At 52.2% G+C, this 19,056-nt stretch overlaps 1 protein-coding gene and 2 long non-coding RNA genes across 3 annotated transcripts in view; 2 read left to right on the forward strand and 1 right to left on the reverse strand.

The window, feature by feature from the left end:
- The first annotated feature begins 1,098 nt into the window (after window positions 1-1,098).
- Window positions 1,099-13,689, forward strand: LOC309540205. The gene is made up of 3 exons (XR_014223130.1): window positions 1,099-1,191; window positions 1,508-1,609; window positions 13,639-13,689. It is a non-coding gene; the product is annotated as an uncharacterized lncRNA (long non-coding RNA).
- Window positions 11,823-13,540, reverse strand: LOC309540157. The gene is made up of 3 exons (XR_014223080.1): window positions 13,251-13,540; window positions 12,876-13,130; window positions 11,823-12,290 (listed from the first exon to the last, which is right to left on the reverse strand). It is a non-coding gene; the product is annotated as an uncharacterized lncRNA (long non-coding RNA).
- A 969-nt stretch (window positions 13,690-14,658) lies between the features above and the next one.
- The window catches only part of CYP26B1 (cytochrome P450 family 26 subfamily B member 1), a 32,816-nt gene continuing 28,418 nt past the window's right edge, over window positions 14,659-19,056 (forward strand). The window contains exon 1 of the mRNA XM_082236507.1: window positions 14,659-14,994. Coding sequence (XP_082092633.1) covers window positions 14,791-14,994 — 204 coding nt within the window. The 5' untranslated portion in view covers window positions 14,659-14,790. The remainder of the gene's footprint in view (window positions 14,995-19,056) is intronic.

The raw sequence follows: 19,056 nt of genomic DNA on the forward strand, positions 1-19,056 counted from the left end.
CTGGAGGCAGAGCCATCTTGCCTAGTAGCCACAACCCTCTCCTCTGCCATGAATTTGCCTAATCCTCTTTTAAAGCAATCCAAGTTGGTGGCCATTGCTGTATCCTGTGGGAGGGAGTTCCACAGTTTGACTCTGTGCTGCATGAAGAAGGACTTTCTTTTATCTGCCTTGAGCCTTCCAACATTTGGCTTCATTCAATGAGTTCCGGTGTCATGAGAGAGGGAGAAAAGATTTTCTCTTCCTCCACGCCAGGCATAATTTTATAAACCGCTCTCATGTCACCTCTCCCTCACCTTTTCTCTTAACTAACAAGCCCCAATGTATCTTCACAGAGGGAGTCCATCATTTTGGCTGCCTTTTTCCAACTCTGCCATCTCCGTTTTGAGCTGAGGCGACCAGAACAACAGTGCGCAGTCAGTGCTGCCATGGAACTGGCTCCCTGGTCCCGGAAGGAGCCTCTGCCCTCGGCCACCTCTCCCAAGCACCCCTGAAGTTGCGCTGAAGCCTTTAAAAAGGAAAGGGGATGAGGCCTACTTTTTAGGCAAGGGACGAAGGCAAAGCAGGAGGAGGCGGAGGTTCTTTGTGTTCCCCAGCCGTTGCCTCTAATAAAGTCTGGACGCTGACCAAGAAGCAATTTTCTCAAGCAAAACCACAATGCCGGCACAAAGGAGAATATCAGGATGATCTGGCTCCTTTCTCTCTTTAGTATCCCTCTGAAACAAAGAGGGGAAAAGGAAAAGGAAGAGGCTCACCTGTTCCCATGCAATCTTGGAAAGATCGGGGTCATTATCCCCAAAAGCCTCTCATTTCTAAAGAGCTTCTTTAGACACTGACATCTTGTTCTGAGCGAGATTGTCAGATTTTGCTCTCTTTCTCTTTTTAATTAAAAAAAACAGCCACAGAACCCGCCCGCACCCTCTCGACGTCCCCATATCCAACCTGGCCTCATCTGCTGCTCAAACTTCAAAAGGCAGAGAGAGAGAGGTAAATAAAAACAGGCCTTCTCCAAAGCAAAAATAAACTGAGCGCTCCTAAAAGAGCTTTTCGGCGCACGGGGCGGGTGGGGGGGGGAGATTGCTCTCTCTACGCTTGACAAAAGCCCCTGGTTTTCTGCCATTCTTTCCCTTTCCTTGATGGATCCCCAATTGTCGAGCCTTCAAGAAAATGCACTCTAGCTCTTTGTCACCAAAGGTAATTTGATAAACTCTTTGCAAAAACACACCGGTTTCCGATTCTTTTCAAAAACTGTTATGGATGGGGAAGGAGAAAAGGGGGTGAGATATTTGAGATGCTCAATTGAACATCTAAAAAAAAAAAAAAAGTGGTGTGTGTGGGGGGGGGGAGCAGTGGAAAAAGTAATGTCTGTAATCTGCAATGTGTAAATTCACTGGGAGCCACAGCCGGTGGGGGCGAGCGCAAGCAGGGCTTGCTGTCCATTGTCATGCCTCTTGAAGGCCTCTGAATTCTCTTTGGACTTGACATCGAACCTCCATTTATCCTATAAAAGGTCCTCCTTGAGGTATCTCTGCTGGAGGCTGAGCATGTAGAAGAGGACTTGGAGGAATCTGTCGGACAAGGCGGCTTGCAACTGTCTTCAAGCCGGGTTTGGGTAAGTTGAAAGTTTCCATCTCTTCGAAATCATTCTCCCGCTGGGAGATGCCAGCCTCGTCTAGGACTTTTCAATCTGGAATCAGCAGTTTCGCTTCCAAATCTTTTCTTTCTCTCGCCCTCTGCCCCCCCCCCACGCCTTTTTCTTTTGACCGAGAACTTTGGATTCATTTTGTTATTCCTTACATAAAGAAATTTGCATGGAAGTGGGGTAGAGTTGCCGTCTTAGGACACCAGAACACCAGCGACATGTTTCAGTCAGGTCCCGACATTCTGATGATAGCAGCCTCTAGAGAGTATAATCTAAAGTTTTCAAAATGCAATAGTGGCAATTGAAAACAGGTTTTGTTTTGTTTTTTAAAAAGGTCCCCTGGGCTTTAAAATTAGTTTTAAAAAACCTTTAAAATTCCTATTGGATATTCAGTTGCAATTATGGTGGTATAGCACATAATTTATAACTTGGCATACGTAATGCCTTATTTGCAGAAACTACTGCTAGCATTTAAACCCAATTATAACTCCATCCTCTGATGAAAACACGCAAGTAGTCGCTGTTGGTTACTAACCTTTGTTTTATCCGTATGAAACCTATCACACCTCTGTCCCCATAAGGGTCCGCTGTACTGCATCTCTTTCCATGGAATGTGCATTTGGACACGGGTCAGAAGACAGCACATTCTGGCACAAGGAGTCATGAGGAGCCGCCTCATTTTTGTGCAATGACTAGATCCAGACTGGTGTGCTCGGATTTGTCCTGGATGGGCCATTTTAGTAGGTCAGACTGCAGAACGGAGGAGAAAACCCTTCTTAAAAAGAAAACTATAGCTAAAGCCGAGCGCACGGAATGCCCAGCTCTAAGGAGGCTTATTTCATATCATATCTATTCCATAAAAGCTACTTGATTGTGTTTTTGAAAAACAAACAAACAAACAAACAAACAAACAAACCTCAAAGTGGTTTACAAAAAAGGATAAAACTATAAAATTATCAGTAAGAAGAATTAATAATTATTTAAGACTTTCAGAAAGTTAAAACAACAATAAAACAACAAAATAAAGCTCGCATCACCTTTCTAAATATCAGTTATTAAGGACCTGTATAATTCTCGTTGATGAATTGATGGTGACTAGATACGGGTGGATGGCGCCTTTAACTCAGCCAATACGTTTCAGAACCAGGTGGTTCTGCTGTAATAAATTGGGGTGCTGCTGCTGCTGCTGTTGTTTGTGTTAATCTGCTCCATGAGATGATGGGAGGGGAATCATATTCAGCAACCTCATCACAGATGAATGAGGAACAGAGCAAGCCTAAATGCACCCACTGCATCCCATAAACAACACTTGAGGTGTGCAGCAGCAGCAGACTCTTCTAATCTCTGGATTGGGCTAAAGGTGGCCTGCTGGTGTTGGGTGCAGTTATAAAGGAAGATTTATTTTAGAGGATTCCGGCTAACACTTTGCTTGATTGCAATTGCAGTAGATTAAAAAAAAAAATTGGGGGGGAGAGAGATTTCCCTGTTATAACAATATTTTTATATTGTGCATTGATCATCCCAAAGTGACTAGCATGCAACATTCTCTAACAATCCATAATCCACTGTTGAGTTGTTCTGCTGTACAGGACCTTAATATGACCAGCTAGGGACACTGGTGGTGCTGTGTCTAAACTCTAAACCACTGAGCCTCTTGGGCTTGCCAATCAGACGGTTGGCGGTTCGAATCCCTGCGATGGGGTGAGCTCCCGTCACTCTGTCCTAGCTCCTGCCTACCTAGGAGTTCAAAAGCACGCCAGTGCAAGTAGATAAATAGGTACCACTCCAGCAGGAAGGTAAACAGCATTCCTGTGCGCTCTGGCACTCATCATGGTCCTCCGAGTGCCAGAAGCGGTTTAGTCCTGCTGGCTACATAACCTGGAAAGCTGTCTGTGGACAAACGCCGGCTCCCTCGGCCTGAAAGCGAGATGAGCACCACACCTCATAGTCGCCTTTGCTTGGACTTAACCATTCAGAGGTCCTTTACCTTTACCTACCTTAATATTACCAGCTGCCCAACCAGAATGATGATGAATCCACAGCTGTGAAGATCCAAAAATAAGTTCTCAAAGCAGTTAACTTCACTTGCTTACTTGTCATGCTTCTGTAAAGCTCAGAGGCAAGTAGCCTCAGGCAGAATCGCTGTCACTTCTCTGCGCCTTCGCAGGAGAGAGCTTTCCGGATCAGCCTCCCCCATCACCCCGTGACTCGGTGCCTTCCAGAGGTTTTGGACTACAACTCCCATCAGCACCAGGCAGCCTGGCTCCTGGGGCTGAGGGGATCGTGGCCTTGCTGGCTGGGATGGATGGAAGGCCAAGACAGCTGAAGGGTCCCAGCTTGTTCCCATCAAATTCTCAGCTCCTCTCCAGTGGCAAAATTAGTTGAGGGAAGGAAAACACAGAGTCATACCCACCCCTATTTTTCAACATCGATACTCAATATTCAATACTTTGCTAAAAGCAAAATATTGCTAGTTCAGACCCTTCAAGTGTCCCTGTTTTTCAGGGACAGTCCCGAATTTACACACGCTGTCCTGGTTTCTGATTTGATTCTGGAGTGTCCTGCTTTCCTTAGGATGTCCCTATTTTCATTGGATAAATATTGGAGGGTTTGGAGTTCTGTGACCCATGAGCCAAGGAGATCAGTAACTATACAACCTTTAGAAGACTTCTGAAGGCAGTCCTGCATAGCGAAGTTTAATGTTTAATGTTTTATTATGTTTTTATATATGCTGGAATCCGCCCAGAGTGCCTGGGCCACCCAGTCAGAAAGGTGGGATAATAATAATAATAATAATAATAATAATAATAATAATAATAATAATGGAATAGGACATCCCTATTTTCATTGGAGAAATGTCGGAGAGCATGCTAGCTGTTCCTCTGAGCCACAGCTGCTGGAAGTGCCAAGTGGGACGATGTTCTAGTGATCAGGTTGTGCTCAGAGGCTTCCCAGAAGAGGCGTCTGTTGGGCCAGCCGGACATATGCTGGACATCTGGCCGGCCACTGTGGGAATGGGAAGCGTCCCAGATGGGCTGTGGGCCGGATCCAGCTGTGGGTCTCCTCTGAGGTTCTTAGGCATGTTTGGACAAAATGGACCTTCCCTGGGATTCCTGAGATGTTCTCCTGCAGGGCATCCCATCTTGGCCACTGGGGTTCTTTGGCAAGGTGAATAAGTCATAAACCGACTGCCCTTCTCTGCTGGATGTTTCTGGACAGAGATGGGGATCTGTTGCTAGGAACTGTGGTGAATATGAATCATAGAATCATAGAGTTGGAAGAGACCACAAGGGCCATTGAGTCCAACAACAAGTTTAAATTTGCTCTTCAAATGATGTAAGCCAGGAGCATGTGTTTTGATGGTAGCAGAGTTTTGGTTTGTTTGTTTGTTTATTGCATTTATATTTCCCAGCTTTTCCTCCAAGGAGCTCAAGGGGGGGGTGCATGGTTCTCTCCCCCCTTTAATCCCCACAACAACCCTGCGAGGTAGGTTAGGCAGTGCCCGCCCCCCCCAGGTCACCCAGCAAACTTCATGATTGCGCAGGGAATCGAATCCTGGTCTCCCAAGTCCTAAATTGACACTCTAACCACTATGCCGCCCTGGTTTGGACACAGTCCATGAGGCTGGTATCCCCCCAAATGAATGGGAGACATTCGTCCATTGAAATGAATGGGAGCTCCTCGAGCAAGGGGATTTTGCTTTGGCAAAACCTGTCCGCTTTTGCACTAACCCAGGGGTCAGCAAACTTTTTCAGCAGGGTCCACTGTCCCTCAGACCTTGTGGGGGGCCAGACTATATTTTGAAGGAAAATAATGAACGGATTCCTATGCCCCACAAATAACCCAGAGATGCATTTTAAATAAAAGGACACGTTCTACTCATATAAAAACATGCTGATTCCTGGACCGTCCGTGGGCTGGATTGAGAAGGCGATTGGGCCACATCCGGCCCCCAGGCCTTAGTCTGCCTACCCCTGCACTAACCTGTTTGCTTAATTTGCCAGTTTGTCTCTTGTGTAGCTCACATCTGTTTCAATGAAATGTTCAAAGTGTGGATCATGGATTGCACAGCTGAGATTGGTTCATACAGGCTTGAGTCAGGGCTAATTTTAGCTGTCATTCCCATATTGCTGGGGTTGGACTAGATGACACCTGGGTGACCCTTCCCATTCTGCAACTCCACGCTTCTAGGCAGGGAGCATGTTTCCCCCCAGGGGGAGAGTTTGCTCCTCTTTCAGCACCTGAATGTAGAGAGCTCCCCGCGTTTCACTTGGGCTGCAGGTGTTTCTGCTTTCAGAGGGAGGGCCATTCAGAAGCCATCGCCCTTAATTATCTTCACTTGCCCTCACTGGGCTCGATCCACCACAGCCCTATCTGGCGGGATAGCAGTGCAGCAACATCACAGTCACAGTGCCATTTCCAACTGGACCACCCATTCTCGGCCAGTTGAAGAAACTGGGGGGGGGCAGCATGGAGGGGGAAGAACTGTGTCTACACCATGGCAGCTGAGAAGAGAAATCAAGGGAGAGAGCAGGATAGTAAAAACCTGGGCATTGAAATAAATTTAGGGATTTTTAAGAGGGGGGTCGAGCAGGGACACGGGTGGCGCTGTGGGTTAAACCACAGAGCCTAGGACTTGCTGATCAGAAGGTCGGCGGTTCAAATCCCCGTGATGGGGTGAGCCCCCGTTGCTGGGTCCCTGCCCACCTAGCAGTTTGAAAGCACATCAAAGTGCAAGTAGATAAATAGGTACCGCTCTGGCGGGAAGGTAAACGGCGTTTTCGTGCGCTGCTCTGGTTTGCCAGAAGCGGCTTAGTCATGCTGGCCACATGACCCTGAAGCTGTATGCCGGCTCCCTCGGCCAATAAAGCGAGATGAGCGCCGCAACCCCAGAGTCGTCCGCGACTGGACCTAATGGTCAGGGGTCCCTTTACCTTTAAGAGGGGGGTCATAATTTCTCTGTCACACATAAACACTGAAGTACTGCTTCTGCTCTAAAAGCAAAATGTTGGATGATTCAGGACGGCACTTCTTTACGCAGCACAGAGTTTATCTGTGGAACTCCCTGCCACAGGAGGCCACCAACTTACCGGTAGATGGCTTTAAAAGAGGGTGGGACAAATCCAGGGAGGGAGTTGGGAGCCATTGATGGCTACTGGACATTAGGACTGTGCTATACCTCCACATTCAGAGACAGCAAGGCTCCCAAATGCCAGTTGCTGGAAACCATGGTTGCAGAAAGCGGCTCAGGTGCCTCTTGCGCATGTGCAGTAAATATGCTTAATACGTAAATGATAAAACAAAAAGCTGTCCATTAAAAGACCGGCCCAACCGTCCTGTATCCTTGCTTCCATTACTTTAAAAGCAGACCAATATTAATGCCAATATTATTGCAATAACAGTGTATTAACAATGCTAACATTTAGATTCGCTTTAGATTGGCATTGTGGTTTTTGTGATTGAAAGCTGCTTTAAACTGTTGGGCTTGCTGATCGGAAGGTCGGCGGTTCAAATCCCCACGACGGGGTGAGCTCCTACTGCTCTGTCTCAGTTCCTCCCAACTTAGCAGTTCGAAAGCACACCAGTGCAAGTAGATAAATAGGTATGGCTGTGGCGGGAAGGTAAACGGTGTTTCCGTGTGCTCTGGTTTCCATCACAGTGTTCTGTTGTGGCAGAAGTGGTTTAGTCCTGCTGGCCACATGACCCGGAAAACTGTCTGCGGACAAACACTGGCTCCCTTGGCCTGAAAAGCGAGATGAGTGCTGCACCCCATAGTCGCCTTCGACTGGACTTAACCATCCAGGGGTCCTTTACCTTTTTACCTTAACCTGCCCTTGGACTTTAGACTGATGACGATGATGATGATGATGATGATAGAGTCGAATTCTCCAGTATTTCTGAGCCATTCTCCCCCTGTATTAAGAAATATAGCCTCTCTTGGCTGCTGTGAGGCCAGTCGCTGGAACCTCTTAGAATCATATGATTGCAGAGTTGGAAGGGACCCCAGTGGGTTATCCAGTCCAGCCCCTGCAGCTGCCTTCCCCCATCTTTTTCAGAGCTGCCTTGAACTTGCCCTCCTCCTTTTCCCATTAGCCTTTTTTCTCAACTTTGCCCTGTGCCTTCAATTCACCCTCCACATTTGGGAAACCAAAATCCCCTTCTCCCAGGTCCACGGTTTACCTTCCCGCTGGAGTGGTACCTATTTATCTACTTGCACTTTGACATGCTTTCGAACTTCTAGGTTGGCAGGAGCTGGGACCGAGCAACGGGAGCTCACCCCGTCACGGGGATTCAAACTGCCGACCTTCTGATCGGCAAGTCCTAGGCTCTGTGGTTTAACCCACAACACCATCCGCATCCCTGCCTGGGCCTGGTACAGGGAGGCTCTTCTCATGTTCCTGCAGACTGGAAGGCAGCAAGAAGGAGGGAATAGCTGGCTTGGCGTTGCAGCTGTAGTATCGGCATGGCCTGGAAAATACTTCTTGGAAGGGACATGGCTTTGGTGGGGGTCGTGAAGGACGCCTTCCCATTGGGATTTACTGCTCTGCCACTGCTCTCCCCAAAGGCCAGACGACTTATTGAGAAGAGGTGGTTGGATGAAAGCCATGTCAAGAAGGGCAGATTTTAGGCAGGCCAGTTGGGTGTTGTCGGGAGAGTGAGATTAAGCGCCATGCAGTCTTATGTACACACTAGAGAGCCCAGGGCAGGGCAGGACTCAATGAACTAGTGATGCATCGCTCAGCTTCGGAAATGAGCCGAGGAGCCGGAGAGAAGGAAGCTCTGGTGAAAATCTCTGGTGACCCAAAGTTCACAGGGTCCCAAGTTCACGGAGGCTGTGACCTCACCTTGGCATCAGCCTGGCTGCGTTCAAATGCAGAGACTTGCCCAATGACTGGGCTGTGAACAGCCGGATCCAGTCATCAAGGTAACTCTCTCTCTCTCTCTCCAACTCCCCAATGTCAATTTGCAGACAACAAACAAAACATTATCTTAGTGGTGTCAGAGACTAGAATGACAAAAGCCCTTGGGCTTCTTTGCTTTCTGGAATCATGTGAGTTCAGGACAGGTCAGTTTTTATTCACACAACGCAGAGTGTTAAGCTATGGAACTCCCTTCGGCAGGACGGATTTAAAAGAGGGCTGGGCAAATTCACGGAGGAGGAGAGGGCCGTTGGTGGATCCTAGCCGGACGGTTCTGCTGCGTCTCCACATTTGGAAGCCAGAATGTTTCTGAATCCCAGTTAGTGGAAACCACAGGTTCTGGTGCTTGGATCTCACAGGCATCTGGTTTGCCACAGTGAGAAGAGGATACTGGAGTAGACTGGCCTCATCCTGCAGGCTGTCCTTAGGCTCTTATTTGCCAAGTGCCATAACTGTTTCGCTGATTTTTCCCCAAAGAGGAGCCAAACTGGCCAATGAGATCCCAAGGAGTTGTTTGCAAAACGAATGTTCCTTCCCCCTCCTTCTCCAGGTTCACCTGCAAATTTAAGACCCTTTGCCAAAGGGGGGGGGGCTGGCAGCTTCAGACACACTGAGTGGCAGTTGCAGCAAGTCTCAGGGCCACAGTTAACTGGGATGAGGGGAGCAGCAAGGAAGACCCCCACCTGTGGCCATCAGCAAAAATAGAAGGTGCATTTGCACAAAAACCAAAGATGTAAAAATCCCTCTTGTTGAATCCAGAGTCAGGAATGTAGGCAGATGACTGATATTGATTGGATCAGTAGAGTAATGATAATAATAATAATATTTTTTTAAAGAAAGCAAACGGGGCATTTTCAATACCAAACAAATAAAACAACATTCTAGGGAAGAGCTTATGACAAAACGTTGCGCAGCCCGGATTGTCCACCAGGTGGGGTTACAGGGCAAAGAGTGGACTGGGAGATCTGTAATCGCAAAGGGCCAAAGCAGTTGGATTTGGGGGCTGGATTGGGGCCGGGCCATTTCCACCTGCCCTGCACAGACCCCGGAGGCTGCGGAAGAGCCCTGATTTGGGGCTGGGGGCGAAATGCTGTCGAGACAAAACAATCTCCTCTTTTGTGGGACATCAGTTGAATTTGGGGGATACAAGTCGACCCTTTTAGGCTCCCTTTGTTTTGAGAAGGCTGTGAGGATGACTGAAGGAGCAGGGTGGGGGCCGCAAAGCCATATGACCCCGCCAGTCTCATGAATTGACATGATTTCCAGCACAGGCCCTGCTGAAATCAATGGGAGTTGCTCAAAAGCAGAAGTTTGCTGATTTCACAGCTCGGACTCTTTGCAGTGGGGTTTGTGCAGGAATCACAGAGTTGGTAGGGGCCTCTCAGGGTCACCCAGTCCAACCCCCTGCAATGCAGGAATCTCAGCTAAAGCATCCATGGGAGACGGCCAAGGAGACTTCCCACCGCTGTTGTGCTTGGGGGCTACAGTTCTTTGGCATCTTGTGTGTGAAACTCCTTCTTGACTTTCCTGTGACTGAGCCCCAAAACGTAAGGGAAAGCAAAACAGCTTGGAGCAGCGTGGGGCAAGATCACCCCCCCCAACCCAGTCTTAGGCTCTTTAGTCACTCTCCCACTTGGGGGCACAGTGGTCAAGCAGATCTCCAAAACTGCTGTGATCCCAAATCAGCCCCCATGAACCGTGGCTTCCTGGGTCTCCTTTCACACCCGTTTCCATGGCTCTCCCTCTCCCCAGCTGAGAACCTGAACCTGCTATGGAAATCTGCTCATGGGCAGTGGGCAAGATCCACTGCTGCCTTGGGAAATGCACAGGCAAACCTGTCTGGGGCTTGAGATTGCTGGAGCAGGATTTGGGCGCCACCCACAGAGGGCCACAGACGCTGCCTGACCAATTGGCTCTCTTCTGGAGAGGGTGGGGGCGCTAGAGAAAATGCAGAGTTGGCCTCACCGACCACTCGATTGGTTGGTGTTAAACACACAAGACTGCAGTGCTGTGTCTGTGGGTCAGGGTCTGTCTCTGATGTCAGGAGAGAGGAGATTTCTACCTTGCTTTCAGATTGCAAGTGTTTGTGTTGGTAATGCACTGGCTGCATTTGTTTTAAACATGATGTACATGATGCTTCTGCCACAAATCCAAGTCTGTTTACAAGTGAGCCAATCCACTGCATAGCAGGGGGTTGGACTAGATGACCCCTGGTTCCCCTTCGAACAAGACAGCTCTGTGATTTTGTGAGGTCACCTTTGAGCCTCTCTTGAGCTATGATGGGGCTGTTAAGGCAGAAGGGGGGAGGCAGGCCAGGGCTCTGGGTCTCTGTGCCTGGGGTCTTGTGTGCTTTCTAGCATGACATCACAAAGCCACATCGGCAAAGGTCTCTCTTGTGAGCCTCGGCTGTGTCCGAAAAGTGTCTGCTTTGGGCTTTTAATTCATCCTGAGCCCGTGGACTCCACACGGACAACTGACCATCAGAACATCAGGAGACCTCAACTGGGCTGGGCCACGGAAGACGCATCTTCTTGAAGTCCACAACAGTAGCAAGAGAAGGAAGGCAACTGAAACCCACTCCCCCTTTGAAACCCCTCCACAGCAACAGGTGGGGCCTTCCTGAAAAAGCCCCCCTGGGGAGACCCCAAAAGGGAAAGGCTCTTTTGACTCATGAGCCTCTTGGGCACAGCTCTGCCCACTCCCCATTCTTTATTCCTGCTGATGGAGAAGGTCAGCAAGCCCCCTGCCAAAAAGCAAAACCAAATCAGTATGGATTGTTTTATGTTTGCACCCAGGCCCCGTGTGCAGCTTCAAGCTAGGCAGTGTGGTGCAGTGGTTAGAGTGTCGGGCCAGGACCTGGGAGAGACCAGGGTTCAAATCCTCCATGAAGCTCACTGGGTGTAACCTGGGAGGGGGTAGTCACTGCCTCTCAGCCTAACATACCTTGCAGGGTTGCTGTTGCTGTGGGGATTAAATGAGGGGAGGGAGAACCACCAATGCCACCTTGAGCTCCATGGAGGGATACAACCGCAGCAAGTAAATGAGCAATGTTGGCCCTGGAACTGGCAAACGGCTGGCATCTAGGAAGCAGAGGCAGCTGCCCCAACAGCACGATGGGCCAGTCTCTGTTACCTGCCCTGACTCGTGCTATTCCTTCTGGCTGCTAGGGAAAAACAGAGACCAGTGTTCTTGGGAGTGGCATTCTGGTGGGCTAAGCATGATGTGCCTGAACAAACCCCCAAGAAAGGACCTTTTCCCAGGGAGCTGGACCCCTGAGATGTATTTAGGGGTTAAAGGGGGGGGGACACACCAATCTGTAGACCACTCTGTTTGTGCATTGACTATCTCTCCAGAATTCCATCTCTGTCGCGATGCTGCAGAGTCCCTTTCCATGACTTTTGCTCAAGATCCACCAGCGTGGATCTTGCCAGCACGGGTTGTCTCTGCTGAAATGCAAGGGGCGTTTGTAGCAGGGCAGTTCCGTTTCTCGAAGGGACTTTCACTCATACAAGCCATCCCTGGCTATCGTTGTCCCTCCGTGATCAGTGTGGACATGGGACCCCATCTGAAGACCTTTGTTGATTCAGGCACTTTAGGGGCACCTCGCTCCTCTCTGCCAGGTGCCAAATCCCCATGGGGGGAGGGTCTCCAGTGAGCCTCTCACAGCTGTGCATTCAAGGTTCGTATTTGTGGGGGCAATCATCATGTTTGGTGATTTATTTCCTGGGTGCCTAAAAGCAAAGATGGCACAGTGCGCCAGAAAACGTAATATTAAAAGAACAGCAAAAAGAAAACCTTATTGTGAAATGCAATAAAAAGTTGACAGCCCCCCTCCTCCATAAAAAGCACCCAAGAAACCCCTGACTGTGGGCTTAGGATCTAAATCCGGGTGACTCTGACACACAGTCCGGATCCCGCCTCTCCAGCTGGCTACCTAAGTGAGGGAGCTGCTGATCCAGCAGACTTAGATTAAAACAAACATGTTTCAGGTGCATTTAAGGTGTGTCCCTTTGTTTGTTTGTTTTAAAAGTTGGTTCTGTAAAACAGTTGGTCCATCTATTACACGACACTACCTAATGTTATAGAATTAAGCCGATTGTACTGCAATGGTACCGCCAATTGTTCTGCTGTATAACCATGAATCTAAGGGGGTGGAACGGGCTCCACCAAAGCTTATGCCACAAAAATGTGCCACTTTCTAAGGTTCCACCAGGTTGCTGCACAGCGCTGCCCACCCCCACCCCACCACCCCACCCCGCTCACGCTGGAAAGACTCGTGTCCTACCTGTGTTCCTTACACCTGAAGGGAGCCTTACCTGGCTTCCCAGGTGCTTCCCAGCCAGGCGGATCCAGAAAGTGCCCAGAGTCAGGCGTTTTTGCAAAGCGCGTTAGTTTCTCCTGCACAAGGCACCCCTCCAAGAAACAACCCCCTCTTGCAATGAACCGGAGGTGCCTGCAATGCCTCTTCTCCCTCTCCCTCCTGCCCCTTGCAACAGGGCTTGCGCAGGAGATCTTCCCATGAGATGCGGGAGAGGATGGTCGGTTTCCCCCGTATCTCCTGAGAGAGAGACCTGCGTTGAAGCAAAGAACTGTTAAGAGGTGAATGCCTCCCCGCGACTCGCGCGCCACTGCCCTCTTTCCTCTCCCCCGCACCCCAGAAAATAAAAGCAAAAGCGGTGGAGGGTACGGACCCTTCCGTGATGGAATTTTGGGGCGTCCTTTTGGCTTCTGGGCGACAGGGTCGAAATGTAGCAGCGACTGGAGGGAGCTCCTGTGGCCGGCGGTGGCCCTGAGAGAAACGATTCCTCTTCCTTCGCCTTCTGTCGGCGGCGCTTCGCTAGAGACCGTTTCCTTCCCCTCCGCCACTCAAGGGATGGGGGCCACCCGGCGCACCCTCGGTGGTCCGTTGGTGGTTCCGCCAGGGACGCTCCGGTCTCCCCTCGAGAGCTGGCCGGCTCTCCTCTCTCGACGGCAGCAGCAGCAGACGGGATGGGCGGCAGGTTGGGGGGTCCATCTTCTGGCCAAGGGACGGCCCCACTCCGTGGCTGACGGACTCTCGGTGTGCTCTTCTCTCCGCAGGGACGGAGCGCCGACGGCTGGCGGCGGAGGGCGTCCAGCAAGGCTCTTCGGCGCGTCTCTCCCGGCGGGCCCGCGGCCAGAGCTGGCACGCTCCAGCGCCCGGCCTCCTGCCCCCCTCCCGTCGTCGCAGTCGCCCCCGCCTCGAAGGGGAGGGAGGAGGGGCTCCCCCCCGCCCGCCGGCAGAGTACCGGCCCGCGCCGCCTCTATATAAACACCCGCCGGGGCTGTTCCCCGCAAACTGGCGCGGCGCGAAGCGGCTCCTCCTCCCGGCCGAGGCGCAGTGCTGGAAAGTGGCAGCAACAGCAGCAGCAGCGCCGACGCCGTTGCCCTCCCCCCGTCCGCCCGCTCTCCTCCTCCTCCTCCTCCTCCCCCCGAGCCCGGCCCAGCCTAGCCCAGCCCGGCCCCCGGCAGAGGCGCTCAAGAGAGCCGCTCAAGTTGGACGGAGCGACACCCGCAGCCAGCCGCCGCCGGGCGCAACACAGCCGTCCTGCTCCGGAGAGCTCGCTGCGCCTTCGCTTGGGCTTTGGAGACGCGTCTGCCTTTCGCTCAGTTCCTCCGGGCCGGTTTTTTTTCCCGCCCTCCTCTTCCTCCTGCTGCTCTGCTTCTCCTCCCCACCCCCGTTTGAGTCAAACAAACAAACAAACAACAAACAACCACCACCCTGCAGTCGTTATTTATATTCCCCCCCTCCCCGTTTTTTGGTGCAAAACAAACAGAAACCCCTTTCCTCCTTATTTGAGAGTTTCTGTGAAGTTTTTTTTGGCGCAAGCCTGCCAGAGTTTGCAGCAGCAGCAGCAGCAGCAGCAGCAGCAGCAGCAGGAGAATTGGGAAGAGTCGCTTTTGGGGACCGGAGTTTCTTTGAGGTTCTTTTTGCCCCCTCCTCGCCTTTGATACTCCCCCCTTTTTCGCATTCTTTTATAAGTGGGGAGGAGCTGCTTTTATATCTCTCCCTCCCCTCCCTCCCCTCCCCAATCTCTCTAAAAGCCACAAATTGCCCAGAGCCGGGGCGCATTCGTTCCCCGGCGCGCCGCTCCTACGACTCTCTCTTTCTCTCTCTCTCCTTCCCCCGCCGGCCCGGTGCGCGGCTCGGCGGCTACTTCCCGGGGGCCGCCCCCCACACTCTCCTCAGAGGAAGCAGCGCCACCGGGCAAGATGCTTTTCCAGGGCTTCGACCTGCTCTCGGCGCTGGCCACTGTCGTCGCCTGCCTCGTCTCGGTCACGCTCCTCCTGGCCGTCTCGCAGCAGCTGTGGCAGCTCCGCTGGGCCGCCACGCGCGACAAGAGCTGCAAGCTGCCCATCCCCAAGGGCTGCATGGGCTTCCCGCTCGTCGGAGAGACCTTCCACTGGCTCCTGCAGGTAAGCCCGCCGGCGTCGGGGGGCGGGAGAGCGGCGCAGACGCAGCCACGCTCGCCGGAGGCCTCCTAGCACCGTTCCGCCGGGCGCCCCGGCCGGCCAGCTCCGGGGGTCCTGGGCAGCTAGGGCGCACCGTGTGGCTGCTGGAGTTTCCCCGCCGTCGTACAAAACGTGTGGCTTGCACAGTTGCTGCTTGCGACGTGCAATTCCCTCGCGCGCGATCTCTGGCCCCTTTCCTCGAGAGCAAGTCCTGCGCGCGACAGGCGAGCTTCTCCAAGTCCCAGCCAATCCTTGAGGGGTTTGCAAAGCGAATGGTCTCCCCACCCCCAGCCCCTCCAGCCGCGCCGCGTGGTTCTGCAGCCTCGGAAGGGGCCGGATCCGCTTAACGGTCAGGCGCCCTCCCTCGCAGCCGGGGCTGGAACTGGTGACCTCCCTTCAGCCGAGCGTGGTGCCGGGGCGCTGGGCTCGCTTCGGTCTCCTCCCCGTTTCCAGGAGGGCTCTCTTCAAAAACTTCTCTCCCCCCCCCCCAGCCCAAAGAGTGTAGGAAGCCCCGCTCAGGCCCGAAGGCAGGCGCCGGCGTGGCGGGCTGCATTGCCCCTTTAAGGCGCGGGGTCTGTCTGGGGACCTCCTCGAGCCGCCAGGTAAGGACCGGCTCCGGGGAGGACCGCAGGGAGGGGGCGGGCTGGTGGCGCTGTCAGCAGCGGCGCCTCGCTCGGACTCCGGCAGCTCCCTCTGCCTGGAATCCCGAGAGCCGCCCGGGTGATCTCGAGAGTCGCTGAGCAAAGCAGCGGGGAAGCCCCCGGGTCGAGATAATCGGGAGATTAACCCGGGATTAACCTTCTTAAATGCTGAACCACCTCTCGAGGAACGCGGTCACTGGGGTGGGTGTGCGCGCGCGTGGAGATTCCCGAGTTAAACCGAGAGGGAGATGCCAGGTGGGGAGCAGAGAGAGAAGGCAGACCCAGCAAAAGTCAAACCCGCCTTTCAATAGGACACCCATCAGTTCCTTGTCTCGCACCTCTCCGAAATGCACAAACTTTATTACCCGTTCTAGAACCCTTAAACTCCCCCACCGCAGCCCCTTAGGAAAGTATCTCTGTTCAGAGATGCTGCGACATGGCCCATGGCTCATGTCTTGCTGGTGGGGGGGGGGGGAGAGCAGGTTGCCTTTTCCCGCGGAGGGTGCAGCTCTGGAACACCTCCCGCCGCGATGGGTCCTCCTTCCGCCAGCAGGAGGAAAACCCTGTTCTGGGTCCTCGTCTCTAAACTCAGAAGTAACAGCATCGCAGACTTAGCACGAGAGACCTCCGTGGATGGAGGGGGTAGAGAGGGGAGCTCCCTGCCAGCAGCGCAAGGGTTAACTGCCCTCACTCAATAGGGCTTTATTTTTAAAAGAAATTTATCAGATTTTTACAGGGGGACCGAGAAAGGGTTCTCCCTTTTCCACAAGGCTCCATCCAAACAGAGTCCAGGGCTAAAAATACAAAAAATTTTGTATAAATTGGACTCCGGCTCGAAAACTCTCGCCACATAAAGGCGGCCTTTGTACAGTGATGGAAATGTTGTACAAATAACCCTTTATTAATGCCACAAAAAGTACTTTAATTATATTTACGCAGATCAAGAAACAGGGTCACCTGAACATCTGAACTTCACAACTGTGCTTTTGTTTAAAAACACGCACGCACACACGGGCGCCCCCCCTCCGCCGCCCCCCACCTGCCCCCCAAAGGCTCCGCCACCCTCTTCGCTTAGAGACCCGGCAGCGGCTCGGGGGAGAGCCGCAGAGCTGGATTTAAAGGGGCAGACGCCTTTGCACAGTTTCTCCGAAATTTTATAGGGCACGTAAACCCCCTAAAAAACCTGATGCTGGTATTGGAGGTGGGGGAGGTAGCAGAGGTGTGTGTAGGATGTGTGAGGGGTGGGGAGAAGGCAGGGGAGGGGTGCTCAGGTCGCCTTTCCTTGCTGTCACGCCCCCTCCCCTGCTAAGGACCGGACCGGCATGTGGGAAAGTTATTAAAAGCCCCAAACTCTGTCCAACGACTTAGTCAAGGATAATTGCAGTGCGTTAAGGCAGTCGGTCCACATCCCACCCCCGACCCGAAAAACGCACATGACTGAAGAAGCTTTATGGGGCTAGAAGCAAAGGGGAGAGGGGCGGTTGTGGAGTGGGGGGGGGCGGCTCTCTTATCCTTGTTAATTTGGGATAGGGGTCTGCGTAAAAGCTGGGGGAATTAAGTCAGCTCAGACGCGCTCTGTGCGTTCATCCCACCAGCTGCCTGAATGAAAGGAACCCGCCAATATTTTGGGGAGCCAAAACTCCCATGCGCTGGATCCTTCCCCTTCCAACCCTAAGAGGGCAAGGCAAAGGAGAGGGCAGGATCCCCGGTTTCCACCGGCCATTAGCCAGACTCTGGAGTAGCCACAACAGCGAGAACCCTCCCAAGCTGTGTGTGACATCTGCACCTTGCATCTGACCCACATAAAATCACCTCCACTGCACGCTTGAGGCACATGATTCCTCCCATAGAATCCTGGGAACTCCAGTTTGCTAAGGGTGCTGGGAAGGTCCACTGGGTGCACTTCACCTCACATGTAACTGCCTCGTGATTGAAGGGCCTTTGTCGAGGTTCATAGTGAACCCCAAGTCTTCTTTTCAGGGCTTACAAGGTCAGAATGTACACCTGAGCATGTGCAGAGAGCCCGCAAGCAATTGCAATGACCATCCCTCATAGCTTTGGTTGGGACAGGTCTTCCCGGTCAGGCGAGAGTCCCAGAATTAAACACAGCTCATTAGCGCTAATTATCAAGCCGTTGCATCAGTTGTGTTCCTCACAACCATCCGGATAATGTTGAGACAGCCTTGTGCCCATAGAATGGATGAGGAATGGTGGTCTGTCAGTTGCAGCCCTTGGTGGGCTCAGGGCTGCCCTGTCCCTGTGGGCCTTTCCTCATGCTCAAGTTACAAGAAAGGAGAATCCGACGACTCTCCTTCCTTGGAGACTTTCAAGCAGAGCTTGGGTGGCCACCTGTATTGGATGTGAGATCCCTGCGTTGCAGGGGGTTGGACTGGATGACCCCAGGGGTCCCTTCCAACTCTACCACCCTATGCTTCTAGAGAACTGGTAGATGAGAGACAATGTTGCAGTAGCCTCCCTCCCCCATCCCATCTGCTGGTGCCCCTACATCTTTGGAAGGGGTGTACGTGTTCATTTGCGACACGTAACTTGGCTTACTTCCTGAAGCCATCTGCTCAGGCTTCCATCTGCAGGAGCTCTGCTGGATCTAGAAGATGTTTGTGGGCTTGACCAAGGAAGAGGGCAGGTGAGCTGAGGAAGGGCTGAACTTGGATCTCCTCTGCCCAAGTTCACCGAGCTACAGGGGAGGAGGGGAGCCTCACCCGGGTTGTGGACCCAACCCCTGACCCTCTCGCCTGCTCTGCAATCTGGGCCCTGCAGGATACATTTCAGCAGGGCTGCAGTTCACACTTTCTTCCCTAGACCAGGGCCACTGTTCACCCCCATTTCCCAAGCATCGTCCAGTGATAATATTTCCAACGCTCCACCTGTCATTCATTTAGAAATGTTCCGGTTTGGGAATCTGTGAATGGAGGATTCCTGTTCACAGCCTCACATTCTCTGTTCCCCTCTAATGTCAACACTTAGCATTTACATTGCCAGACAGTTTTTAAAAGACCCTCCACCCCCATCCACTGGTGTGGGGTAGAGATGCAAGCACAGCAGATCCAGGTGACTTGGCAGGTGCAACTAAGGTGAGGCTCAGGGTCACTCCTCAGTATCCCCAGGCACAAGGGCGGAGAGAGACCCTCGTCTGAAATCCCAGAGAGCTGTTGCCAGTCAGTGTAGGTAATAGTGCGCTAGATGGACTAGGTATACGGCAGCTTCTTTTTCCTTTCCCCCAAAGTTTAGCCATTTTAAAAGACATGACACCAAAGAAAAAAGGGCTGCGGAGGGAAAAGGAAAACAAGGCGGCCCAGAATTCTTAGTGATATAATATTCTTATATTCCTGCTTCTTAGCCCCCTGCTCAGGAAGAAGGCTGGGGT

Source organism: Podarcis vaucheri, assembly GCF_965113315.1.
Source record: "Podarcis vaucheri genome assembly, chromosome: 9".
Classification (NCBI taxonomy): domain Eukaryota; kingdom Metazoa; phylum Chordata; class Lepidosauria; order Squamata; family Lacertidae; genus Podarcis; species Podarcis vaucheri.